The 26,203-nt window shown below is 42.5% G+C and overlaps 1 protein-coding gene across 1 annotated transcript in view; it reads left to right on the top strand.

The window, feature by feature from the left end:
• Positions 1-2,249: 2,249 nt before the first annotated feature.
• The window catches only part of TPCN2 (two pore segment channel 2), a gene marked incomplete at its 5' end in the record, with an annotated part of 30,518 nt that continues 6,564 nt past the window's right edge, over positions 2,250-26,203 (top strand). Inside the window, 22 exons of the mRNA XM_082224718.1 lie at positions 2,250-2,412; positions 6,811-6,872; positions 7,317-7,393; positions 10,585-10,762; positions 11,097-11,213; positions 13,319-13,425; positions 14,400-14,472; positions 15,906-16,005; positions 16,699-16,764; positions 17,533-17,597; positions 18,267-18,364; positions 18,460-18,541; positions 18,640-18,726; positions 21,167-21,286; positions 22,021-22,080; positions 22,169-22,297; positions 22,717-22,766; positions 23,526-23,625; positions 23,744-23,815; positions 25,497-25,570; positions 25,719-25,803; positions 25,952-26,034. Coding sequence (XP_082080844.1) covers positions 2,250-2,412; positions 6,811-6,872; positions 7,317-7,393; positions 10,585-10,762; positions 11,097-11,213; positions 13,319-13,425; positions 14,400-14,472; positions 15,906-16,005; positions 16,699-16,764; positions 17,533-17,597; positions 18,267-18,364; positions 18,460-18,541; positions 18,640-18,726; positions 21,167-21,286; positions 22,021-22,080; positions 22,169-22,297; positions 22,717-22,766; positions 23,526-23,625; positions 23,744-23,815; positions 25,497-25,570; positions 25,719-25,803; positions 25,952-26,034 — 2,048 coding nt within the window. The remainder of the gene's footprint in view (positions 2,413-6,810; positions 6,873-7,316; positions 7,394-10,584; positions 10,763-11,096; positions 11,214-13,318; positions 13,426-14,399; positions 14,473-15,905; positions 16,006-16,698; positions 16,765-17,532; positions 17,598-18,266; positions 18,365-18,459; positions 18,542-18,639; positions 18,727-21,166; positions 21,287-22,020; positions 22,081-22,168; positions 22,298-22,716; positions 22,767-23,525; positions 23,626-23,743; positions 23,816-25,496; positions 25,571-25,718; positions 25,804-25,951; positions 26,035-26,203) is intronic.

Raw genomic sequence — 26,203 nt, 5'->3', positions numbered from 1 at the left:
TGGGAACATACACAGATCATCAAAATACTCCAGGTTGGACCCTTTTGTCTGAGTTAGTTTGACCACCTTTATTAACGTGCTAAAAACATGGAAATGTGTGACAGATTGTGTGGTTTAATGCTCATTTGTTTGTGGGCACCATGATGCTGGTTATGGAAGTAAAAATTTGTTCTATTTTGTTTCTACTGTGGCCATATAACATTTTGCTGTTGTTTCCCTTTCATTTGTGTTTTTACACCTTTTGCCTGATCTATGCATTAAACCGAATTTTTATCTTTTTGTTGCTGGCTTCTATGGCTTGGAGAATTTGTTCTACTTATGCTGGCTAGATACCCTTGTAGGAGGTAACTGCATAGTAATGCTTTACAATGTTGCCCAGCATAAGCAACAGCAACAAAAAAAGGCTGGCATATAGAATTGTATCTGTGGACATACGATAAAAATCTGAATGAGATCATCTTTATTTGGATGAGTTCACCTTCGTGAATGGAATGCTTTTATCATCCTAAAAGCTTAGGCAACGAAAATGCTGGCAGCTGAACAAACCTGAAAAGCTGAACATGGAAAAACTACTCACTGATTCACTGACAGCCAAAAATGATCCATTTTGAAAGAAGGAAGCTTTCTAATTAATTAAAATCCTATATAATAATGTTGAACAAAACCACTTTGCATGCGAGGACAAGTGTGATCAGTGAGAAATGATTGCCAGGGCTCCCATACCTTTGACAGGAAATTTCAACAGAAATATACTGGGCCGAGCATTCTCAAGAAAACAGCAGTAAAAGGGATAATGTGTGGGATTTAAACTACCGGTAATTCATTCTGCCATAGCCTTAGAGAGTTTGGTAAAGTTTCCTTCTGGGAAACCACCACAATTTAATGCCCACTAAGGGTGACATGTGTGAAAATGAAATACATTGTTGCTAAAATTAAATTAATGGAAAAGTTACTGATACGACCTTCAGTAATAAATCAGCAGCAAACTTCTCCAGTTACACACACATGAATTCCATCCAGTGTGTGTTTAGAGCATATCTTCCCCTGAGGAACCCTCCCAGAGCTACTATTTCCAACACCTCTAAACCAACCAGTTCTCGGGGGTCTGGGGGGGGGGGAGTCATGTGCTTGAAATGCATGGTGTAGACCTGCTCAGAGACACAACTAATGAGCACATAACTCGTCCCTATTCACTACCATTTAGTATACAGTTGCTCCTCTAGCAGCGCAATCCTATGCATGCTTGCTCAGAGTAGTAAGTCCTAGAGTGTTCAATGGGGCTTGCTTACTCCCAAGAAAGCGCTCCTAGAACTGCAATCCCAGACACATGCACAAAGGGGTAAGTCCCAATGAACACAGTGGGATTTACTACTGCAGACAGGTTTTGGGATGGCGCTGCTGTTAATGCGCGGCTGGGGCAGCCCATCGCTGCGGCAATGATATCTACCCTATTGAGTTAAGTCGGGCGGCGGATGAGTGGGTGGGTAACTGCATTATAGGATGGAGCAGATACTTATACGGAGGTTAAACCCCCCCCCCCGTTGAATTCGCCACTGACTGGGTGGGGGTATACAGCTGTGCTGGACTTCAAAGCGAATCTGCTTTCTGCCTTTGGTCACACGATGAGAGTTCCTCTGAGCATGAACAGAAAGCACCTCCCAGCACAGCCCGCCTTGGAAGCATCTGGGAAATTGCACCCGCTTTTTAACGCAGGCCGGAGCTCCGGAGCTCCTCTTTTTGAATCGCAGAATAGAACGGTAGAGTTGGAAGGGACCGCGAGGGTCATCTAGTCCAACCCCCTGCAATGCAGGGCTCTTTATTTGCCCAACGTGGGGCTTGAACTCGCAACCCTGAGATTAAGATCCACATGCTCTATCGACCAAAGATTCTTCGGATCAGGGAAGCTCCCGCGGGTCTGGCCCTTTAGCCCGCCTCTCAGCAAGACCAGAATCGCACGGGAGTTCGACGGCAGAAGAGGAGCGCCCGCCGCTCAGCAGCGCTGCGAAACGGGCGAACCGCGCGAACTGCCCCTTCTGTCCCTCCCCCCGCGGAGAAGCCCCGCCCCGCCCCGGACTATTGGGCGCCACAGCCGGAGCGGCACTGAGGCTACAGCCCACCCTGTGGGGAAAGCGGCTCCTCCCCCCGCGCGGCGCGGACGGAGCGCCCCGGGCTCGGCGCCAGAGTCCCGCCCCCTCGGCTCGCCCGGCTGCCTCCGCCTCCTCCAGCTTTGGGAGCCGCTTCCGCTCGCCATGGAGGAGGCAGGCAACCCCGAAAGAGAGCCTCTGCTGGCGGCGGCTCCCGGCGGCCCCCGAGGGCTGCGGCGCCTCTACTCGGGCGCGGACAGCGCCGCCCCGGGCGACGGAGGAGACGGCGGCGGCTTCGAGGCCTCTCGGTCTCCCCCGGGCGGGAACGGTGAGCCCAGGGGGGCGTCGACGTCGGTGGGGAATCGACTGCTGGATCCTGAAGCCAGGGAGGGCTGGTGGGGCAAGAGCGCGTCCACTGCAGGGCTCGAGTTCTGACCCTGGAGGTGCCCGGGCTTGAGCCAACCTCGAAGTTGCATCCTGGGATGCCCAAGAGCCGTCCCTTCATCCTCACCTGCAGGGGGCTGATTGGACGGGGGGGGGGGGGATTGAGGCTCCTGCAGCACAAGCCTCCGCATGCGCTCTCTCTCTCTCTCTCTCATTTTTATTCAATTTTCTGTTTTCCCATTTAAAATACCCATTTAATCACCCTTAAAATACCAGTGACTTTCCTTCTTCTCTTTCCATGGCTCATTTTGCATATGGTAAATCCCTGCATCTTTTACAAAAACTAAACCATTCATCATTCCATTATTACATCCATCTCTGCATGCTTTCTCTCAATAGGGTTTCCTCTCCCGGGTAAGTAGGTGTGGGATCACAGTAGCTTTCACAACAGAGTAGTTTGTTCCTGCTCAGGGAGCCCTTGCACTGAAAATGGGCGCCCTTGGTCAGTAAGGCCCTAAAGTGCCCCTGAACATGTGCAGACAGGAGGACTCAAGGTCCGCTGCCAGCACCTCAGAGATATCGTGAGGCATTTTCAGAGCAGCAAATGCAACTTTCTCAGGATTAGTATTTAATCGCCGTTACAGGCTTTTGCCCCACCGTTTGCTGTGCTGTAACCTTAGCCTCCTGTTTATGACGGTCTCTGCTAGGTAGGTGTCGCAGCATTCCTTCTGTTTTACTTCTTTGCCTGCTGGGTAGGCTGGAGTTGCGAGAAAGAGCAGAGAGAGAGAAAATTACATTTACAGCATGTAGGACAATACCTATAGAGCCTGTACTTTAGATGATACAATGAAACATCAACATTGGATGCATACTTCTTGTGCCTTGTGTCAATTTCTGTGATGGAAGTGGTACAGCAGATCTGCTAATGGACTGTCTGCATTTCTGGATTACAGACCCATTTACTAATCCATCCATATTAAATCGTACAAACGATTCCATGGCCTAGAATGTTGCAGTTCCAGTGCCACATCCCCAGGGATACTGGGCTATGAAGTGATACCCTCCCAATAAATACAGAACAGTAACTCCACAGTTCACATAACAGTAGGAAAACAATCAATTTTCATAGAACATGTTTACATATTGTTTCAGCAAGGATTCCATGCACTCCCATCTGTCATTTGCAGCTCAGACTTTTGTGCCTTTCCCCTGAATTATTTGAACTGTATAAAGTACTATAGATGCACAGTGCTAAGATAAATGTCAGCGTAGTGACTGGCACCATTTAGATCCAAGTTTTTAACAGACGATTCATCTGTGTTGGTGATTAGTCATTCAGTTCCACATCTTGAGAAGTCACTCTCCCTATAATCTCTAGGGCACACCCAAGTTCCACCCACAATAACATTTGGAAATCATTTGTTCATACTTTCCTGGACAATGTGAATACTTGGCTTAAGAGAAGGGCACAGCATTTTTAGAACAGGGTGGCTGCGTTTGAAGCATCTAAGAACATACAGAGAGCCCTTGCTGGATCATGCCAAAGGTCCATCTAATCTAGCATCAGTGGCCAACGAAATGCCTACAGGAAATCTGCTAGAAGGGCATGAGTGCAGCAGCACTCTCTCTATATACATCCCCAGTGATTAGTATTCAGAGGCATACAGGGTTCGAAATTAGCAGGGTGCCAGGTGCATTTTGCACCTAAAGATTCTCCAAATACGAGCACCTCCGAAAGCCTGGGTGCCATTTTTTGCACCTGGCTGACACTCAAGGATTACTGAAATATATGTTCTTTGAAGCTTCGTAGTGTATGTTAAGGATAGACAATATGTTAAGGAGTTTAACAATAAAGAGTAGAGTGCTTTGAAAACAGAAGTATGGTACCATTTTTTTTTTAAACACCAGATTAAACATGTATTAACAATTTATGTTAAAAATCTAGTATTAACAATGTGTCACAATGTGAATTGCATATTATCAAAGTAATAAATAAAAAGTGTTGCCAACTCCCCCCCCCCCCGGTGACTAGACATTCTGTTTTGGCGCCCACAACTCAGGTCCCAGGAGTCATTTGGCTCCTAGCTTTTCTATCCCAGTTTCTAACACTGGAAGCATACCACCTTCGACACTGAAGGTACACCACTGTGTTCTGTTCAGATGCACCATTCCTTCTAATGTGGAACTTTGTGTGGTGGTGGGAGTAGTTCTGCAAGTTTGCAGCAGAAGTTTGTTTGCACAAGACTGATTGACTGATGGCCATAGTCTAGCCCCCAATTTCCTCTTTTTCCATCTTCAGGGCACTTTTGCACTTTAAAACGTTTCCTTTAAAAAATATTGAATAGATTAACTTGCAAATGGTGCCTTTTAAAATGTTGGGCAGCCTGTGCAAAGCAGCATAGGGACAAGACCCATCATGGCAGCATTGGCATTTGTTTCCTGCTATATACAGCTGTCACTTAAGTTGCAAAACTGGAAGAAAGGGAAGCTCACTGGGTATCTGAGCTGGGCAGCCTGCTGTGAGCTTTGCAGTATGTTCCAAAATTTTATCTCTTGCAGACAAGGAGCTAGAACATGGGAAGTCAATGCGCCTTGCAGATGTGGATCACAACTTCCATTATCCCTAACCATTGACCATTGATGATGCAATTTGCAGTCCAAAACATCTGATGGGTACTATGCTGGCTATGTCTGGGATGGAGGTTCATTCTCCTGAGCTATTCTGGCTTTAGAAGGGCACTCTTGAGTGCTTCTGTTGCATTCCCTGGTGTCCACTTTTAGGATTTGGACCCCAGTCCACCAAGAACTTCTTCACAAGCTTCATTACAATGGATGGGAGTGATGCAAGAGCACAGCTCTTCTCTTAACATGCATGTTTGCTTCTAGAGCTTCTTATCCCATAGAGCCTGATATGTGATCTTGCTTGTTGGCTCACTGCCTATTTTGGGTGCAACTTTGTATCCAAAAGTCTCAGACTTGCTTGTTACAGGAATGGTTTGTTGCTGCTTTCCTGTAATTGCTTTCACCATGCTGATTTGTCAGTACTCCCTCTGCTAATTTACTTGCCTGCATGCCCTTAGTGGAGGAGAGTGAAAGTAAGGACAGCACTAAATGAGGGGTACTGTAATCTGCTGCAACCCTCTATTTACAATTGCTGCTGTTTCCTTGAGTTAAACCCTTTCATCTTAAATAAGAGGGAAGCGGTAAACAGTGTGAAAATTACCTCATGTATGAGGCAGTTTTGAAGTAAATCAAGAGTGTCTTAGGTTGCAAGCCTAAGAAGACATATTAGGGAGGAAGCTCTGAGGAGCACAGTGAGAATTACTTCAGAGCAAATATGCAGAGCATTGCGCTGCACGTGAAATTTCTCACTGGACATGCTTTAGCATGTAGATGTGATCGCAGCTGGAAATCAGAAAGGAAATAGGTGGGAGCCAGAACATTCTTGTCGCATCCTGTTAACCAGGAAACTGTCCAAAATGACTGAAATCATGATCAAAGGGGTAATTGTGAGTGGCCCCCCATATTCCTTCCGGACCACTCAATCAACATTAGTTTTTGAAGGTTCAACCACACAAAAAAGCTGAAGATTAGCCAGTAATTCAAAAATACTTTTTTTCTTGATGCCAAAGTTCCTGAAATATAACTATATAGGATTCTGGCTCTTTAGAAAAAGAGGACTTTTTGGGCACATTAGCAATAAACTCTGGACCATTTCTAAAGGAAACTAATGAAGCAGTATGGTGTCCTGCCATTAAGGCGATTTCACCCACCCATTAGGATGATGTTACCAAATTGTCAGGTGGCCATGGTTTAAGAAAAATGGTCTCATGTGCCATATTGGAACCCCTGCTGGACCATGATTTGCCCAAAGGCTGAAGGTTCTCCATCTCTGCTTTAAGGGGAACATTACAGATTTCTCCTCAATTGATTTTTGTTTGTATGTTTTAGCACAAATTTGGCACTGGTGGCATCTTCAGTCTTCCTTCCTAATATATGCAAGCTCAGCACAGCAGAGATAGGTATAAGGCTAACACATGAATGTTCATGTCATTACTGCTGTGATATTGGTTTAGATAACCTAAAATCCAGTGCTTGTATTAATACACAGAGCCTTGTCTTAATCCTGATGGTAGAAAGGCTCTCAGCTTCCTTTCCTCCTTCCTTCTTCTATTGTATTCACTAAAAAGATGCTTGAGATGTGATGACACATAGTCTGACAGCCTCAGCAGCCAAAAGGCTAAATTAAGCAATACCAACACTTTGTGTGGGATCTTCATGATTAATGAAACTAGCTATTAGCTTTGTTGGGATCACAGAAATGACTGTTGTATCTTTGCAGTTGCCGATGACCAAAATCCCTACTTGAACCAAGCAGTAGTGTTCATTGAAGATGCAATTCAGGTAAATTTCTCATCTGCCAGGCTATGGCCAAAGTGGAGATAACTGATTAGTGCCCAGCAAAATAAACTATTGCATAGGACTTGAGTATTATGTTTTCCTGGTGAGCTGCCAGTTTGTGGCACACAGTTAAATTAATGTTAGGCTCAGCAGTCCGGTCTTACCAGCTGTGCAGTAAGAGACTGCCCTAAATAATTTTAGGGAAGCTTGATTTCTGCATATTTGTGTTTTCATCTCTTTGGACAACCAGGATTGCATAATTATTGCTCATGACACTTGTAAGAGCCCCTGCTGGACCATGTTTTCCGTGTTGGGAAATCAGCTTGTTTAAAGGTTAGTGGATGTTGCCTTGAATAGTGCATGCCTGTATAAATTGATATGGCTTGACTTAGAATAACAGAGCAATTGTGATGCCTGAGTGATCAATCTTGCCTTTCATCTCTCTAGTATCGTTCCATAAATCACCGTGTGGATTCTTACTCCTTGTGGCTTTATCGGCGGTATTACTCAGAAGTTTGCCAATGGTGAGAAACTGGGCTCTTTTCTCTTGCTTATCTCTGATGCTTAGAGCCTCTGTCACTCTCTGACTCCACAAATCCTTGGTTCCTCTGTCAATCCAAGGCATTTTTGTATTTTCCTAACTATCCCTCTTGGGATTTCCTATCTGGCTTCTGCAAGTCAGCAGCTACATTGGCCACTTTCATTTTGCAGCAATAACCATGATGCCTCTCTCCAGCACTCCCAAGTTGGTAGGCTGGAGAAAGAGACCTTTTGCTAAACAATGTGACATTGCTAAAAATATTGCTGGTCATCACAGATATAAAGTTGCCCCTGTCCAACCAGATGCTTGTGGAAAACCTCACAGACAGAATGTGAGTGTAGCAGCACTCCACAGCGGCTGTTCCCCACCAACCTTTAGTCAGAGGCCTTATTAGAGTGTTTCAGCCACATTTTAAAATTCCGTTTAAGATGAAACGGAATTTGCACTTTTGCCTGCTCTTGTGATAGCATAACACCGCAATGGATAAAAGCAGAGGTATGGGAAACCAAAAATGGTTGAATAGTTAAGACCCAACAGCACAATCCTATGCATGTCTACTCAGAAATACAACCCACTGCGTTCAAGAGAACTTACTCCTGGGAAAGTATACATAGGATTTCAACCCACGGGTTGAATTCAACATAATGTTAAGTAGAATGTGCTCCTCCTCTGTGCCCCCCCTGCATCTGTTCTGGGGGATCCCCCAACCCTCCAGAGTAGCTTTGGGGATAGCGTGGGGAGGAGGGGGCAAACCCATTGTGCTGGTGTTAATCCTGTTTAAGTGAATACCACCTACATTTCTTATTTCTTCCTTTTTCTTTTTTTGGTTATTTATATTTTTTGGGAAGTTATTTCAATTAAAAGAAATAAAGTGAAACAGGAAAAAAGAAAGGAAAGTAAGGGGGGGAAATAACAACAAAGACACATATGAAAAGAATAGATAGATAGACAGATATGCAAAAATGAAATATATTTCCATACATTCTTATATAAATTGATATTGTGTTATTATCCTTAATACTTACAGTATGTAAATGTTAATAGCCTACTACATTTTGCATAAAGTCCTTCCAAATATTATCGTATTTATCCAAGCAAAGTCTGCATCTGTAAGCATTCTGTTCACAGGTTGCGAGTGTTGTCATAATGTCAATTCATTTTTAAAAAGAAATCCTTAAGAAAAATTCCCAGGATTACAAAAATAAATGCAGATAGCCTCTACCCTGTTTTAAGTTGTGATACATTCCATGTTATTAATCATCCTTTATTTCTGCCCTTCTTCCCAAAGTACCCCAGAGTGCCAAACAACAAAACAAATTTACTTGTTTAGAAACAAGCCAAATATCCTCACAAGTAATCATTTGAAAGCTGCCAGAATGTATTTTTCAGCCACCAAATGCGTGAGAGAACAGGAATGCTTTAAAATCCCGCCTAAACATTAATAACGTAGGCCAATGACACCCTCCCCAAGGGCGTTCCATAGGTCATGGGTTGCTACTGAAAAGAACCTGTCATAGTTCAGCACCAGTTCCCGAATTTGCCAACCTTCACCTCCTAAGCTAGGAAAATGTCGCATTTCCAGATTCTTACTATCACAAGCTTAGTTGCAAATGGCAGGAATGCCAAAATGTGTCGGTGATAATTTAAATCCTCATGGCTTGAAAGTGAGGAATATCACTGAAATACATGTGGTATCTATAGCAGGTGCGGGAAATCTTTGGTCCTCCAGATGTTGCTGAACCACAACTTCCACCAACTGTTGCCATTGGCAGCACTTGCTGGTGTTGATGGGAATTGTGGTTCAGCAACATTTGGAGGGCCAGAGATTCCCCATGCCTGATCTGCAGTGTTTGCTATTGCAAAAAAGGGCTTGGTTTTATCAGCCACATTTTTAAAGGCCTCTCTGTGAGCACTGCAGCAGTAACAATGGTACTACCATTAGGTCATTGTCTTGTTGCGTTGTATATTTGATAAAGGGGAGCCACACTGGGGTGAAGGTGTCCTCCTTTGATTGTCCCTGTGCTACTTTAAGTTTGTTGGTTAACTTTTCTAGTAGGGTGGTTGCCTATCCCCCCCAACCCCCCCCCCCACAGCATACAAATCAATATGGCTAATAAGACCCAACATTCGCCCCTCTAACGGATGTAAACAAACCATGCCGCAACCAACCAAACACAACCAAGCTCTGGAACATCTCCATCCCAATCTCTAGCAATGCCAATAAAAATGAACCCATATATAAATAAAACACCTACTTAGGTGATGCTGACCCAAAAACCCTGCACAAACACTATGCAATAGAATAAAAGTTCATTATCCCACCCTCTCCCTCCCTCTCTCCCCTCTTTCCCCCAGCTTCACGGTGTCTCTGACAATAGTGTCTCATGCTGAATGTAAATGAACTGTGAAAAAGATTCTAAAGTAGAGACACTATATGTACTTTCCCCTGTTAGTTTGTTTTGTAACAGAAAAAACCTCAAATAAAAACTAATTTTTAAAAAATGGTCTTACTATTAATAGTCATCGTATCAGCTATTCACACTGTTGTAGATACAGTGACTTCATCATGTATCAGTCCACACAAAACTTTCACCCTCTTCCAAGCGCAAACTATCCTTACCAACCAAAGATATGCATTCGCCTAACAGTTGTGTAACATGTGAACCAAGCAATTGCAGGTATAACTGGCAGCAATAGCTGGAAAAGAAATGGTGCTGCAGCTGGCTGAATTTTCTGCTCTCGTCGTTCGTATGCCTCTCTGGTCCTTGTTTAGAGAACAGTGAGCACTACTTGGATGTGGAGCAAAAGCCTGTTTGAGCTGATCCTGTGAGCTGAAGCCATTTTTATTTGTTTTTGGAAAAGCATGTCATTGAATGTACTAGGTGATGCCTGAATGGCTTGGCCGGCTTTCGGTCCAAAGAGATTGGAATGAAGGGCTTGATCTCTTTCTGCTGTACTATCACTTTGCAGGGAGGTAACAATCGCACATCATCGTGCTATAAAAAGGCTTTCAGTTGTCCAGTTAGGCTCAATTCCATATACTATGCGTTTTGACTGCTCCTGATATTAAGCGATTGTATGGCTGTATATTGCACAGTTCTTTTTGGCCAAGTAGCTTTTAGGAGGATATGTTTTTCATTCAGTAATCACATTGATCTTCCTTTGCTCTTAAAGGATTTTGATTGCCACCATTACACTAATCCTGGCTCTTGCTTTCATCGAAACGCCTTCTTCATTTACTGTCACATCGGACATACGATACCGCTTGGAACCCTGGGAGCCTCCTTGTGGCTTGACGGAGAGCATTGAATTGCTTTGCTTCCTTGTCTTTATAGCAGATGTCTCTGTAAAGGTGAGCAATGACACATTTAATGCCACTTAGAAAATCTCCAGGTTCATGAGGTGCATTTGAATTGCCCACACTTCCCTATGTGGAATATATGGAATAACCAATGAATTCCAACATGATTCTGTGCTCTATGCTTCAGAAGTGGGAAAATTAGGAAATGGCTCTTTTGAAAAGCCTCCCCATCGGCGAAGGCTTCATTTTCACGATGACTGGTCCAGCCGTTTTTAGAAAGAGTATATCAAAATTAGTCGCACTTTAGTTTTGTAAATCTTTCTGCAAAAGAAAATGTTACAATGATCTAACGACTGTTTAAACATGTATTGTATTGCTTCATCAGAGTTACTTAATAGGATGGGAAGAGTTTCGGAAAACCAAGTGGTTGATGGCATATATCGTGGTGCTAGTAGTCTCCCTTGCAGACTGGACTGTTTCGCTGAGCTCTTCCTGTGGTGAGGTAAGGATTATATGTGTGTATGTCACTGAGGCAGGGGCTACAGGGAAGGAGGGTCAGTTTGAGCAAGTAGCACTTCACAGTTGAGCAAGCAACAAAAACATTTTCACTTTTGCAAAACTTTTGAGTTTGTAATCTGAGAGCATCCTCTGCTTATATACTTACAACTTGGAGCAAGCACAGCTCAAAGTCCCACTCTGCTGTGAAGTTGTTGTCATTGGCTTTTTTATCCTGTCTTCCTTCTCCTAACCTCTTCCTCCGCCATGTTATCCTCATGACAACCCTGTGAGGTGGCTTAGGCCCAGTCACCGAGAGCACTTCCTATCTAAGTGGGAACTTGAATCTGGGTCTCCCTCATTTCATTTTAACACTCTAGCCTTCATACCATATTGGCATCTCAACTCAAAGTTCAAATCTCCATTCAGTCCTGAAGCACACTGGGTAACCTTGTAATGTTTAACTTTTTAATTTTATTATATTAAAAATATCTCTATACAGTGGTACCTTGGGTTAAGTACTTAATTCGTTCCAGAGGTCCATACTTAACCTGAAACTGTTCTTAACCTGAAGCACCACTTTAGCTAAAGGGGCCTCCTGCTGCTGCTGCGCCACCGGAGCACAATTTCTGTTCTCATCCTGAAGCAAAGTTCTTAACCTGAATCACTATTTCTGGGTTAGCAGAGTCTGTAACCTGAAGCGTATGTAACCCGAGGTACCACTGTACTACTTTTCGTTGACACGATGCTGGAGCAGTTCACAATATATAAACACAGTACAACAAAATGCCCATAATAGCAACACAATGTCATTCAAACCACTGTAAACAATAATACATTATAACCAAGCTGTGAATTACTAGCCGGTAAACCCCACAAGGAGAGGCCATAGCTCAGTGACAGAGTTTCTGCTTTGCATGCAGAAGATTCTAGGCTGGAACAAGGCATCCCTAATATGCGGTTGACACGCAGTTCTATAACAGCTGAGCCAGGTATGAGTGTTTGAAGTTTGCTTTCTTTGGAAAGTATGTTTGTTTCAGTGGTGTTTCTACTTGCTGCATTTTTAAAAATGATTTTGGAAACATCCCTTCTGGTACCTGTACTTTCTTCCTGGAACGTATGCTGACTAGAAATAACTCCCACACTGGAAATGAAGATAACCAAATGAAGAACTAAAGAGAAAGAGTTTTGTGCTTTGCTCCATCTGCAGAATTTTATGCCAAGGTTATTATTTCAATGACTGCAAAAGATATAAACTTTGCATCTGATGAGCTGATCGCTTGGAGAAGGCCTGAGGTCCTTCTCTCCTTGGCTAGCTGTGTGAGGGTTCAGTATGCCACTGTCAATATCAGTGAAAACAGGTGCAGCTGAAGCAAACCATCTTTTCCTTCCTCTGTCGGACTTCAAAGCATTCTAAAGAATTCTCAGGTTAACCTGTTCTAGCAACAACAGCAACAAAGAGTTTTCTAAGTGGCATTTAGCTAACATATGAAGTCTTAAGTTGGAAAGTGTCTATTTATTTATTGAAAACATTTTTATGCCACAATTCAGCAGAACCTCCAGGGCAGTTTACATAAAAAACCCCAAAACCAAGATATCCCAAAACCAATTCCCCTCTCTGCAGCAATCTGTTAAAAAAAGGAAATACATTAAAACACCTGAAAGAACACAAAAGTTTTCTGCATGGCCCTTAAATGATAGCATTGTTGCCGCCTGTTGGATATCTCTGATGGGGGAATTCCACAAGGAACACAATCACTGAGATGGCCCCAAAATGAGCATTCACCTTGGTTAATCGTTAATGTTTTTCCCGCCCCCAGTTAATTTGTTCAAACCTTGCTTTTCTTTCTTGTCATCCATTTATACACTGGTAGTCATTACATTATGTGGGTGATCAAATGTTGCCTGTTTGTCTCGTTACCAGCCTTCCAGTTAAAAAAATAAAGAAATTATTCCCTTTTGTGCTTGCATTATATTTTGCAAAACTAAATTTTACTGTTCAGCTTGAGCAGCCCATGTGGACATTGCATTAAAAAGCAAATTCATTCTCTGGTTTGGATGCTGGCTTTTTTGTCATTAACCTATGCAAAATTTTATCCCCTTCAATCTTAGAGTCTGAGAATACGGCGAATCCTCCGTCCTTTCTTCCTCCTTCAGAACTCTTCAATGATGAAAAAGACACTAAAAAGCATCAAGAGGACATTGCCAGAAATTACAAGGTAATAAGGAGTAACAGAGCAACTATCTTCCAGCCTGCAGATAAGAAATCAATAAATACTGTAGGCTTTACTTCCCCATAGTGGCCCAGTTTGCACACCACAGTTGTTTACCATGACATGTCAATCTGGGATGTTTTGCTGCTGCCCGTAGTGTGTGGATAAAACAACCCACGTTTCATGTCCGATTTGTTTTTGGAATGATGATTATGGTTTGTATGAGCAAAACAAACCATGGTCCCCACTTCTTCAGACATAAAACTAAGCCAGGGACAGAAGATGGTTTTGTCTTCTATGAACCAGTGGGAAGTGAGAAAACAACCCAGATTATTGTGTTCATGGTAAACCTGGGGTGGGGGGCCTGTGGCCCTCCAGATGTTGTTTGACTACACCTCTCATCATCCTTGGCCATAGGCTATGCAACATCTGGATGGCAGTAAACTGTTAATTATGATTTACCATAAAGTATGACTTGGGTCACCACACTACCATAACTAAGGGTAGAAATTGGGAAATGCCTGAAGGAATGACTGGTTGGGAATCAGTTGGAAGTTGGGAGAAGCCAGGAAAACCATCTTGATTATAATCTTCTGGCACAACATTTGCAAGTTGAGGGTGAATTTTGGGGTCTTTGGAGTATAGTGGAAACTTGTTGAGAGGGATCTATCAAGGAAAAGTTCTACATTACCATAGGAAGATGTACGAAAGTACTATGTTCTTATCCTCATTCTTCCTAGGTTTTGACTAAATTTGCTATAACTTAAATGCCTCAGCCAAAGAAATTATTTCCTGAATAGAGGGCAACTTCTTCTTCTTCTTCTCCTCCTCCTCCTCCTCCTCCTCCTCCTCCTCCTCCTCCTCCAAAAATGCTATATTCTGGTTTATTTGAATGTTATAGTCTGACATCTCTCCATTTGCATCCTTCTTATATTTTAATGAAAGAACTAATTTTGGCATTTGTGCTTTCTCCCTAATAGTGTTATGCTGCTATTGGCTGTTCACCTGTTTCTCTTTACCATGTTTGGCATGCTGCTGTTTGCTCGAACGAAGGTAACTAACGTGAACGATTCATGTAGGGTTTGGTTGTCTTGAAAGCATTGTCAGAAATGTTGGCAAATGTAATAAGTTTTTTTGGGAAAAAGTATTGCCCCTTTCTGAAATGTCTGCTATCTTTTCTGTGTTTCAGACATAGTGTTATGATAGGTCTGGATTATTTCCCTCCTTTATCAGAAGGAAATAAAGCTTGTGTGTACACACTTTGCTTTCCCAGAGGATCTTTGTAAAAGTTGGATCCAGCAGAATTAGCCTGAAAAGCGGATAGAGCTGAAAAAAGTGGGAAAGAGTATCACTCCTCCAGCTTCCCCTTTTCAGTTCCCTCCCTCAGCTCTTTGCACTTTCCAAGGGAGAAAGTGGTAATCCCCCTTGCCATAAGAGAAATTACATATATGAAACGCTCCAGCATGATAGCTTTTCCCACAAACTGTTCCCTCTAAGAAAAACTGAGGTGATAGTTACCACATGCAAACCACCACAAACTCCAAAATAAATGCCTGTGTAGAAGACGGATGTCTTCATTTCACTGTGTCTTTCTTGAATCTTTGCACTCTGAACTTTGCTGTGCATTTAAATACAGAAGTCTTATTCCTGTGGGTATATGTGTGTGTGTGTGTGCGAACACACACAAGCCCATGTATATAGTACCAATATATATTTGGTACCAATCCTCTTCCAGCACATTCACTTAGAAGCTGACTGCTTGTAAGGAACAAATCTCTGTAACACAGCTCCAGTTCTCAATCAGAAGCGGATACTTAACCATTTTGCTGCTTGAATATTTTCTATTCTAGGTGCCCCCCCCAGCTGCCTTCCTTCCCTCAGGCTTTTAAAAATGTGTTTGCTTTCTAAATACAATATTGAAAAAAATAAAAGTCCATTGGTTTTCTTGGGTTATAGTTTGCAAATCTGCTAGTTTATGATAACGATACAAAAATGATAAAATGTTGAAGAATTATATAGATATTAAAATGCAATATTATATCAAGAATATTCTTCTTCTTCTTTTTAGATTCTAGCTTAATTCTAGTCATCTTAGTATTCATACACCAGTTCAGACAAGACCACTTTGGGAAAATGCTCATATATGATGTTGTTATGTGCAAGTAGAGTAGAAAAAGTGCCACCTGAGACTAGTTGTATGTCTTGTGGAAATTTAACAAATATCATGTTTTACATTATATTTTTCTGAAGTACTCACCTGTCTATCTGAAGTCAGAAGTAAATGGTTTGATTGTAACATTGTGATGTGTGGCCCCAATCTTCCACAGTCCTATTCTGCCTGATAAGCTAGTTGTGTGTGCGTGTGCATGGCATCACATCATGCACTTGGGTCAGACAGTGTGATCCCAGGACTTGTGCATGCTTCTTAAATGGCTGTGGCAGACTCTTGGCATTGCTTTGCTAATGGCTTGGCTCTCTGTGACTAGGATGCCCAGCAGGACAAGGAATGGCAAGGATATTTTCACAACTTGCCAGATTCATTAACTTCCCTGCTGGTACTGCTGACAACTGCAAATAATCCAGATGGTAAGCATAACTTTCTAAATGTATTCTCTCTCTCCCCCTGCCCCTCTTACTTTCTACTGTTAAGAGAATTAAGATTTGAGCAAATTCACGTTTTTCATGGTGGTGCAAACTTTGAGACATATGGCTAGGAGTGTGAACGCAAATTACTTCAGTTTCACTGTGTCTCAGGCCTGATTTGACTACCATAGAAATACAGAAGACCCCCCCCTCCAGTTTTTCTTTAAACTTATTTACTTACGGATTGGAGTTCATAATGGGTTTTGACCTGTAGAGTAAGCTCTTATCTACCCCAGTATGAATTGAATTCTGATTGCCTTTTTCAGTTTGCCTCTCTTCCCCATGTTTCATGCCGACTAACTGCTTCTTTTGTCTCTTCAAACACCTAGCGTGTTTCTCTGATAGGTGTTCCTTGATGTTTGCCTTGATTTTTTAAACACCGTTTGGAGAGAAGAAGTTGCCTTTGTGATTGGCATAAGGGCTGGCCATTTAGTATTGTGCAAATCTGGCTTCTAGCAAAAACCCCCCTCATAAGTAGAGGTTCACCCTGAGCTTTATCTGAAAAATAATTGTATACATATGTTTTAATGAGCGCACTTCTTCATTGGCCCAACAGAAGCAGTGTGTGTGCTTCTCTTTTTCAGCATTTTATATATTCATTATTACTTTCTAACCTTCTTAAAAATTGTTGTACAGTGATGATTCCTGCCTACTCTAAGAACAGAGCATATTCCATCTTCTTCATATTCTTCACTGTAATAGGTAAGCTGCCACTTCATTTGAATAAGATCCCTATGCAAGTCATTCAGTGTGACCTTTGTTTTATTTGTCTCTACATAAGGGTGTTTCCAGACTTCTGTGAGATTGGTATTCCTCATTCATGCATTTCCCCTCACAGCATCCAAGGACATCATTGGCATTAAAATATACCTCTCCCCATTTTAACTCAGATTTACATTTTTGATCGGTGGGGGAGGAATCTCTCTCTCTCTCTCTCTCTCTCTCTCTCTCTCTCTCTCTCACACACACACACACACACACACACACAACCAACCAGTTTGCAAATAAGCCTCTGTTTGGAAGCGCCCTAACTATACTCCCCATCCTCCCCTGTATTCTACCGAAGTTGTGGCTTTTTCTGGGAAAATAAAATAACATTTAGGGACAAAAGAAATTACCTCCCATACACTATTGACACTTAAAATACACCTGATTAAAATTCATTATACTTTCATACATCGTAAAGTTATCTAAGCCAGTCTTTTAAAAAAACAAGGTACCTTCTTCCTTCCTTTCTTTGGAAAGAGTGTACTAGAACGAACAGGTTTTAAAATGTGGCATTCATACTTGTGGTAAAATGATTCTAGCAAATTCCCATTTTACCAGCTTACCTTGGGAATTCTGCTTATTTTTGCAGTTTTGATGCAAATTCTTAGGGCATTCATATGGGTCTCTGTTCAGTTTACAGTTGAACAAACACAGCACAGCTTCTATATTTTTTTAAAGTAAATATTTTTTTCTTTTCTTAAGGGAACTTATTTCTGATGAACTTGCTGACAGCAATAATATACAATCAGTTTCGTGGCTATCTTCTGGTGAGTAAAGCCTAAATGGCATATTGTTGAAATGATGAAACCTAGCATGGGCTTCTGTGCAGGAAGTTCCTGCTGTTGGGGTATTTCAACAGCCTTCAGGAATCTGGGTTTTAGGGAGTCTTTGGTAGAAGATTTTGGCTATGGCATGGACGAATACAGCTGTGGCACAGTTGGCTCTCATGTGCTTGTATGTGTGGCTGCTGCTGCAAGCACATGAGTGGGTGGTTAGGGTCTTTCCCATGTGACTGCCACCTTAGGAGGGAGATGGCAGAGTGAGGAATATCCACACGATTCGCTCCCTTCCACATATACATGGTTGTGATTTTTACGTACACATTGCAGCTGTCTTGTGTGATGGAGGTAGAATCGTATTCTTTAACGTTTCATAAACCAAAATTGTGAGCAAACATTTCCCAAGGAGATGCAAATCTGGCCACCTCACCTGCAAGAGTGAGGAAATCAGTTCAGCCAATGAAGATGTTCTGAAGGCCAGGAGCTCATGATGGATTTTCCCCTAGTGACTTTTTGTCTTGAACTTGCACCTTTGATTTGTGTTCTGCTCCATGTGACACTTTCAAAACAGAGTGACTCTTCTCTAGTTCTTCGTGTTTTTCATGCCTGTAACTTTCTCCTATGTGTTGGCAGATATATTTTTTCTTCCCGTTTCAGAAATCGGTTCAATCCTCACTTTTCCGAAGGCGCTTAGGAATCCGGGCTGCCTTTGAAGTTCTTTGTTCTCTGAAGGAGACTTCTCTCAATAAGAACATGTGAGCAAAAGGCGTCAAGCACACATAGGGTGGGTAGTGACAAGGAACAGAAAGTTAATGATTCCTTCTCACACATTGTAACTTTGTTTATGTAGCTTGCGTGTCCAGACGGAGACCCTAGCTCAAGTTCTTCATAGAGTAAAAATGGATCCTGACTGCAAGGAAGCAATCATTAGGGTAGGAATTACCTTTTTTACTTAATGAGAAGTTGGATTTCATTCAATAAATGTTCTTGACATTGGTGTGTTAACTTCCATTTTCTCTTGGATATGCAGAACCTTGAGTTGTGTCCCCCAGGAGGTCTGACCTCTGCTCAGTTTCAGTTACTCTTTGATGAACTAGACAAACACAAAGTTAAAGAGGTATGGACCTGCCTTTCATTTATGCCAGCTTTTCAGGTTACCTCCAGGTGTGGTGGCTGAGGCAGATAGGAGCTGTGGCCCAAAACATCTGCAGGGTACCAGCCTGGCAAATGCTGATCATACATTTGGGGCTGGTGTACAAGTTTACTGAGAATCATGCTATGTGTTAGTCATGAAAGTTGCATCTGAATCATGCATGTAACTTTCCTCCCTTTACCTGGCATAAAATGTAAGTAAAGGTACCCCTGCCGGTACGGGCCAGTCGTGTCCGACTCTAGGGTAGTGCGCCCATCTCACTAAAGAGGCCGGGGGCCAGTGCTGTCCGGAGATACTTCCGGGTCACGTGGCCAGCGTGACGAAGCTGCTCTGGCGAGCCAGCACCAGCGCAGCACACGGAAACGCCGTTTACCTTCCCGCTATAAAGCGGTACCTATTTATCTACTTGCACTTAAGGGTGCTTTCGAAATGCTGGGTGGGCAGGAGCTGGGACCGAAAGATGGGAGCTCACCCCGCCGTGGGGATTCGAACCGGCGACCATACAATCGGCAAGTCCTAGGCGCTGTGGTTTTACCCACAGTGCCACCGCGTCCCTATGGCATAAAATGTAGAATTTACATATTCACATTTTCTAGCTTTGTTGAGTCTGAGTACTCTTGAAGGAGCTGCAGTTAATACTGAGTTGTTCTAATAAAGAATTGCTTGGATAAAGTGAATAGTTGTGAATAGGGATTTGTTTGTTTTTTGTGCCTTTGCTTCTCTGCAGAACAGTAACCTTTCAATTTCTGTTTCCTCTTAGCTCTAATGATGTGTCTACTTGAGTGTAGGGCACTCCCATACTTCAGTAGGAGTGGGGCTGCACTTCAAGCCCTGCCTTTGATGGTGCATCACTGTTTCTACCTCAATGGGCCCTTCAGGCAAGCAGCTGCTCACACATCTAAGCTCCGTGCAACTGGGACATCAAATGGCATGGGTGTCCTGTTTGTGTAGAGCCTCTGTGCGTGGGCTGCTCCTCTGCAGTGGATTCCCCTTTTCAGACCTCAGTGCTCAATATGTGAAGGTTGAGGGCAGTTTAACAGCAAGGGCATAACATCAGTGATGGGAATAGATGTATGGCCCCACTCCTGCTGCTACCCAGGAGTGTTCTATATATGGCTCACGGATGCATAGGGCTCCTGTGTTTCCTAAATCTCAAAGCATATTTGGAAAATTGCTGCTCCCCTACCAATAAAAGAAAGCAAAGCTGAACAGAATACCGTATTTTTCGTCCCATAGGACGCACCTAGTTTTTTTGGTGGGAAATAAAGGAAATTTCTCCCCCTTTATTTCCCCCCCAAAAGCAGGTCGGGGAAACCGAACCAGGTCGAGGAACAGCGGGATGGCGGCGCTGCGCCTCCCTGCTGTCCCCCGAGCTTGTGGGGCTGGCCGATGTCTGCCCGGCGCCAGGGGCGCTCTGCTTCAGGGCGCCCTGCCCGCCGGGCGGCAGGCTGCTATCCGCAGTGTGGGGAGCCCTGCGCACCGACCCCTCTCGCTCTCCAAGCTTCAGCGAAAGCCTGCATTCGCCCCATAGGACGCACCCAGATTTCCCCTTCATTTTTGGAGGGGAAAAAGTGCGTCCCCTAGGGCGAAAAATACGGTATATTATAGCTGGTCAGTGAGATATGAATCCCTGCTTTCTGAATAGGGTCTGACTGCTCCAAAAAATGTGCAGAAAATTAAAAATTAAGATATAAGACAAAGATCCCTTATGCCAGAGGTTTCCAAACTTGGGTCCCCTGCTGTTTTTGGACTGCAACTCCCATCATTTCTAACCAGCAGAATCAGTGGTCAGGGGTGATGGGATGTGTAGTCCAAAAACAGCTGGAGACCCATGTTTGGGAAACGCTGCCCTATGCATATGAAAACTTTTCAGAATATACCTTTCTGCCAGTTATATAAGGTTCCCAGAGAAGGACTTCTAAAGATTCTCATTAGTAGTAATGTTGAGCTGGCTCATTGTGGTAAGAATGTTTTTTTGTTGGCTGATTGGCGTAAATATGCCATAACCGATGCAAGAGATTTGTACAGTCTGTCATTTGAGCGAGATCATCTTCTAGTAACTGTACCACTTTGATTGATGATCAGTGCTGATAACTGGACCTTTTGTTCCATTTTTGGTTTTCTTTGACATTTTAAGCAAATAAATGATTAACTGCAGGTATTGTGTTGTGCCAGGGAATTAATCTTGTTGCACTCAGAGATTTCTGGGTAGGGATAGCTTCCCTGTCACCCTTTTCTTCTTGGTCTCTAAGGAGGGGCTGCATGCAGGTGTGGAGCTGTCACAGTGCTGTTGCAGCAGGCCTCAGGGATACATATCCTAAGCCAAAGAGATGCCTCCTCAAGGCCATGTGTTATTGAAGAAATAACAGGTCATGTTGACAAGACTCATATCCTTTCCTTTCAGCGTCCTCCCAGGCCAGATTATCAGTCACCTTTTCTACAGAGAGTCCAAATTGTCTTTGGTCACCGTTACTTTGGCTATTTGGGGAATGCTGTTGCTGTAGCAAACGTTTTGTCTGTGTGCGTAAGTATAACATGTGTCAAACAGTAGTGATTTTACATTGAGGCAAGTTTTAGCAGGGCAGTTTAGTAGCCCAGTTCCCTCATCATTTTATGTGAAGCAATTGTTCTCATAAGAAAAGCCCTGCTGAATCAGACCAAGACTCCAGGAAGCATCCTGATTCCACTTGCAGCCAGGCAGATATTCTTAGAAAGCACAGCGATAGCCCTTTCCTGTTGTTTCTCCCCAGTAACTGATAATGTTGTGGTGGGGAACCAGTGGCCCTCCAGATGTTGCCACACTGCAGCTCCCAGCAGCCTTGACCATTGGCCATGCTGGCTGAGGTTGATGGGAGTCCAACAGTATGCCAATTACAACAACACAAAGCAAAAACAAAGCAAATCAGATAGCTGCTATTCTTGCTGGCCCTTGAAGTGCAGTGGCTTTTACTGCACAGCTAGAGATTTCTTGTCTTCCTATTGGGGGATGCCTGAATCTATTGCAGGAAGGGAATGAGAGATGCATGGATATACTGTTAGGTATGTCCTAACTGTTGAAGATTCTCGAAATATTTGACTGCTGCCATGGTCAGTGGGCGAGAATGCAGTCTTTATAACATAATTACGGTCTGGTCCTTTTTCTATCTTGCTTTATGTGCTAGGCATCAATTCTGAACAACTTTGCTCTGGACACTTCATAATGTTGTAGTTTAAAAGTTTGGTGCCAACTGACCAGTTTCCGTTTCTCTTCCCCTTAAGGTGGTCATGGTACTAGATGCAGATAAGCAACCTGCTGCACGGGATGACTTTTTTTTAGGGGTAAGGCCACTTTCTCTGTCTTTCTCTGTAAGAGTTGCTCTTCCAAATGCTCAATTCTTAATGTGCATCTCAATTCTAAATTTTCAAGGTTATAAACTGTGTCTTCATTTTCTACTACCTCCTGGAAATGTCATTGAAAATTCTAGCACTGGGATTAAAAAGATACATATCTTATCCAAGCAACATATTTGATGGCCTTCTGACTGTAGTTCTGATGGTGAGTATTGCTACACAAGTTCCATTCTGGGTTGTTGTTGTTGTTGTTTTTTTACTGTAAAGATGACCACTGACCACAAATTGCTGGCTGCAGGATAGGATAGGTAAAGAGAATGTACATGTGACTTCAGCTAGGCTGTGTGTGTGTTTTGCACAGTCAAATCAGAAAATAACTTCCTGTTTGTAAGAGTTTAAAAGTATGACTGTGTTGGTTATATTTCCTTCATGGGTGAAAACAACTTTGTTGGATGCAGAGAAAAGAAAGAAAGAAAACTTTTAGGACTTTGCTTGTAATAAAGATCCCTCCCCAGCATGTTAATAGGACATTTGTTTCTAATAGATATTTTATACTACTTAAATTTCAGTTATTAAATAACGATTGAAATTGCTATAGCTTTGCTCTTTTCCTTCTTCTCAAAGGTTTTGGAGGTGTCGACATTTGCTGTCTATGGATTTCCTCATCGAGGCTGGTATGTGCTCTTTGTAAGCAATTTCAGCTTTCCAGAAACCAGCAACTTTTGATGCTTTAACCAACATCCACTTTGCTTCTTGCTAGAATTCTTGCTGGAGGAAAGTGGGGCTAGAAACTCGTGACCAGGAGCTGCCTCACATCCAGCTCTAAAATCAACTGCTTTGTCTGATAGTGGTTAATTCTGGTATCTCTTTATTTGTAGGAATATATTGATGATTATGATGATGTAGCATTGTAAGGAGGGACATAGTGGTTTATAATCTGTATTACATGGGGATCTGAAAGTATCTGCAGTGGACAGTGGAAAATTCTTTTAGAGCAAAGAGCAGGCTTACAGCCATGGGGCTTTGTATGATCATAGCCAAAATGTTGTATTTCTCTTCAGTCTCAAGCCCCTTTAAAATGGAGTTTGATAAGAGGGTTGCAGGCCAGTTGGAACATTGTAGCTTGGAAAGGATAGCAAATAGGCTTGATTTCACTCGCTGCACCCTCCCCACTGCCATATTAACATTTGAAATAGTCACGTCACTGTGACCTGAGGATGGATAAATGACTGTGCCATTATCAGCTTATAACTCTTAAGGCAAAGGTGTTATTTTAAGACTGTGTGGCATTGTTTTCCTTTTTCCAATACTGGCGTGAACATCTTGCTTGAGTAAGATCACACTTTTAGTTGGCTTAGAAAAGCAGTTGTAGTTTATAGTGTTGGTTCATTCTCCCAGGTTTTTGTTTTGTTTTGTTCGTATCTTAATTCTAGGAGGCCTGAAATGTTGGGCTTGCTCTCTCTGTGGGACATGGTTCGCCTGGCAAACATGCTGATTGTGTTCCGATTTCTGCGGATCATCCCTAACATAAAGGTACTTCTGCTTCACTGCGTTGCTTTTATCTGAATTTTGGTTATAGTCTCTGTTCTCATAAGTATAAGAACTATTTTTAAAATTAAAAAAATCCTAATGATTCTATCTCTTTTTCCAGTTCATGTCCTTAGTTGCCAGTACACTGTTGGACCTTGTGAAAAACATAAGATCTTTCGCAGGGATCTTAGTGGTAAGTGAAAGCCAAGAAAGATTCATTTCTCCTTCTATGTTTCATCTTAATGAAATAGATTTATAAAACAATATTTGGCAATGTAATATATGTAAGCAAATTCTGGCCACCCTAGTGGGATCAGTATGGTCACCATTATCACAGCATTATCTATAATAATGTGTGGCATCATTTATGGTTTGTTTTTTTTAATATACAAGATGCTTATATAAAAGTAAAGGGTGGTAGTCAGCTAATTTTTACTCATAGTAAATCCACTAATCAAACCCATTGGGTAATCAGAGTAAAACTTAATTGGCTACAAATAAGAGTTGTCGTAAAGCAGAGCTTCCCAAACTTTTCACCTTGGTGGCACACTTTTTAGACATGCATCATTTCATGACACAGCAATTCAGTTTTACTAGCAAACCGGAGGTTAAACTAACCCCTTTCCAGCCCCAGGAGGAGCACTTACACACTGCGGCCAACACATGAATGTGTTGCTACACACAGTTTAGAAAGCTCTGTCCTAAAGGGTGAAGTGCCATCTGTTGACATATTTAGGAATTGCAAGGTGAAGATAAATCCCTCAAATAGCTTGTCAGACAATTAGTGGGAGTTTTCTATCACGGAAGCGTAGGAACAGATAAATATCCCAGTAAGGCCAGAAGCAAAAGTTTGTTGTTTTTGTTTTAAATAGCCACTTTCCTCCAACTGCCTGTTCTTCTGTTTCCTATCTTCCTCTCTTGTTTCAATGTGCCTATATTTTAGATGGCAAACCCCTTAGGAAAGGGGCCTGTCATCTCTGATCTGAACATAGATAGCTGTTGGAAATGTTCCTATGATTTATTTATTTATTTAAAATTGAGCAAAGCAATCGTGGGTGTCAGGACACTGAGAATCATAATGTGGCCAATGACTGTTCCACGAACCATAAGCTATGTGCTGCAGACAAGCACAAGCTTCCTTTTTATGTGTCTGTATCTGTATCTGTATGTGCCAGTGGGTGTAATTAGGGCTTTTAGAAAGTTTGACCACAATCCTCAAAGCCAGAAAAGCAAGGCAATAAACAACACCGCTCACCCCACAGGATAGCATCTATAACTTTGTTTCAACCATAGACTTATTATACTTTTATGGACTTTCAAAGATTGACAAATGTGTGTTCCTTTGTTTTCAAATATATTAGAAAATTTACAAGTGTACACATTTTGTTTTTGTTGTACTAAATCATGTATATTATGCAATAAGAACTACAGTGCTATCTAGTATACTGGTCTTGTTGCTTGTGTTGTTTGTTGTGTTAAGTTTGCAACAGAGGGGTTTGTTGTTCTGTATTAGAAAAGCAAGGCAGGCATACAGAAAGGGCAGATGATGCTGTCATCCTGTCATCTGAATAAGCCCAGAAGGCACATGAAGGAGCATGCACCAAAATCCTGGAGCAAGCCACCCATCTGTGTATGAATCTGCTCCTAGGGCTTGTATTTTGCTTCAGTGAGATTACTACAGAGCAGGTGCTTTGAGGTTTTGCTGTCTTCGCTTCTTTTCCAAACTGCTTATATTAAAATTCAAAAGTGAACAAAGATTAGCGTGCTCTGGAAAACATTGAGCTTACCTATAAAATGACTACCGTCTTGCCAGTGACTTTGCACTGGTAGCTTAGCAATAGAAAATAACTGATGCCCAATTCATTCTTCTCCAGGTGGTTTTCTATGCATTTGCAATAGTAGGGATGGAGCTGTTTAGGGGTGCCATTACTCCTACGGGAAGCATTAGGTAAGTCTCACTTAAATGTGGCTTTAAGGCAGAATTTGTTGTAATTTCCATGTGCAAACATAGCCAGCTGCAGAGCAGCATCTCATCTGGTCCTGCAATGCATTGTGCGCAATAATGAAACCACTTTACGCTTATTTTCTGTGTATAGCGGTGTCAATGCAACAAATGCCACTTTGCAGTGCGGCACCTTTGAACAGCTGCAGTATTGGCCAAACAACTTCGATGACTTTGCGGTGAGTGTTTTCATTAGGGATTTCTTGTCATTCTCAACATTTACCCTACCAGTTTGAGACCTACCAGTTTCCTCTCTTTGCTGTTGCTTCTAAATCTCAAATTAGAATAATCTCCATTACGGCTCATTTTTTCGTTCTTGTCCCTCAGGCATCCCTGGTGACTTTGTGGGATGTGATGGTTGTGAACAACTGGCAGGTTTTCTTGGATGCATATTCCAGATACTCATCTCCGTAAGTAATGGGCAGAAGCTGTACATTTGGCAGATGTCTCCAAAGTAAAAAAGATCTTTGCATTTTGGGGGGAAGAGAATTGGTCTGCTTCTGCAGTATGGAGAGTGCCATGTGCTGCTGCCTCAGAAACTCAGCACGGAGAGATGTATTTTGTAGGCCCTTTAGAAAT

This window comes from Podarcis vaucheri (genome assembly GCF_965113315.1).
Source record: "Podarcis vaucheri genome assembly, chromosome: 1".
Lineage (NCBI taxonomy): Eukaryota > Metazoa > Chordata > Lepidosauria > Squamata > Lacertidae > Podarcis > Podarcis vaucheri.
Note: the sequence above shows the minus strand (reverse complement) of the source record. Positions and strands in the feature narration are given on the sequence as shown.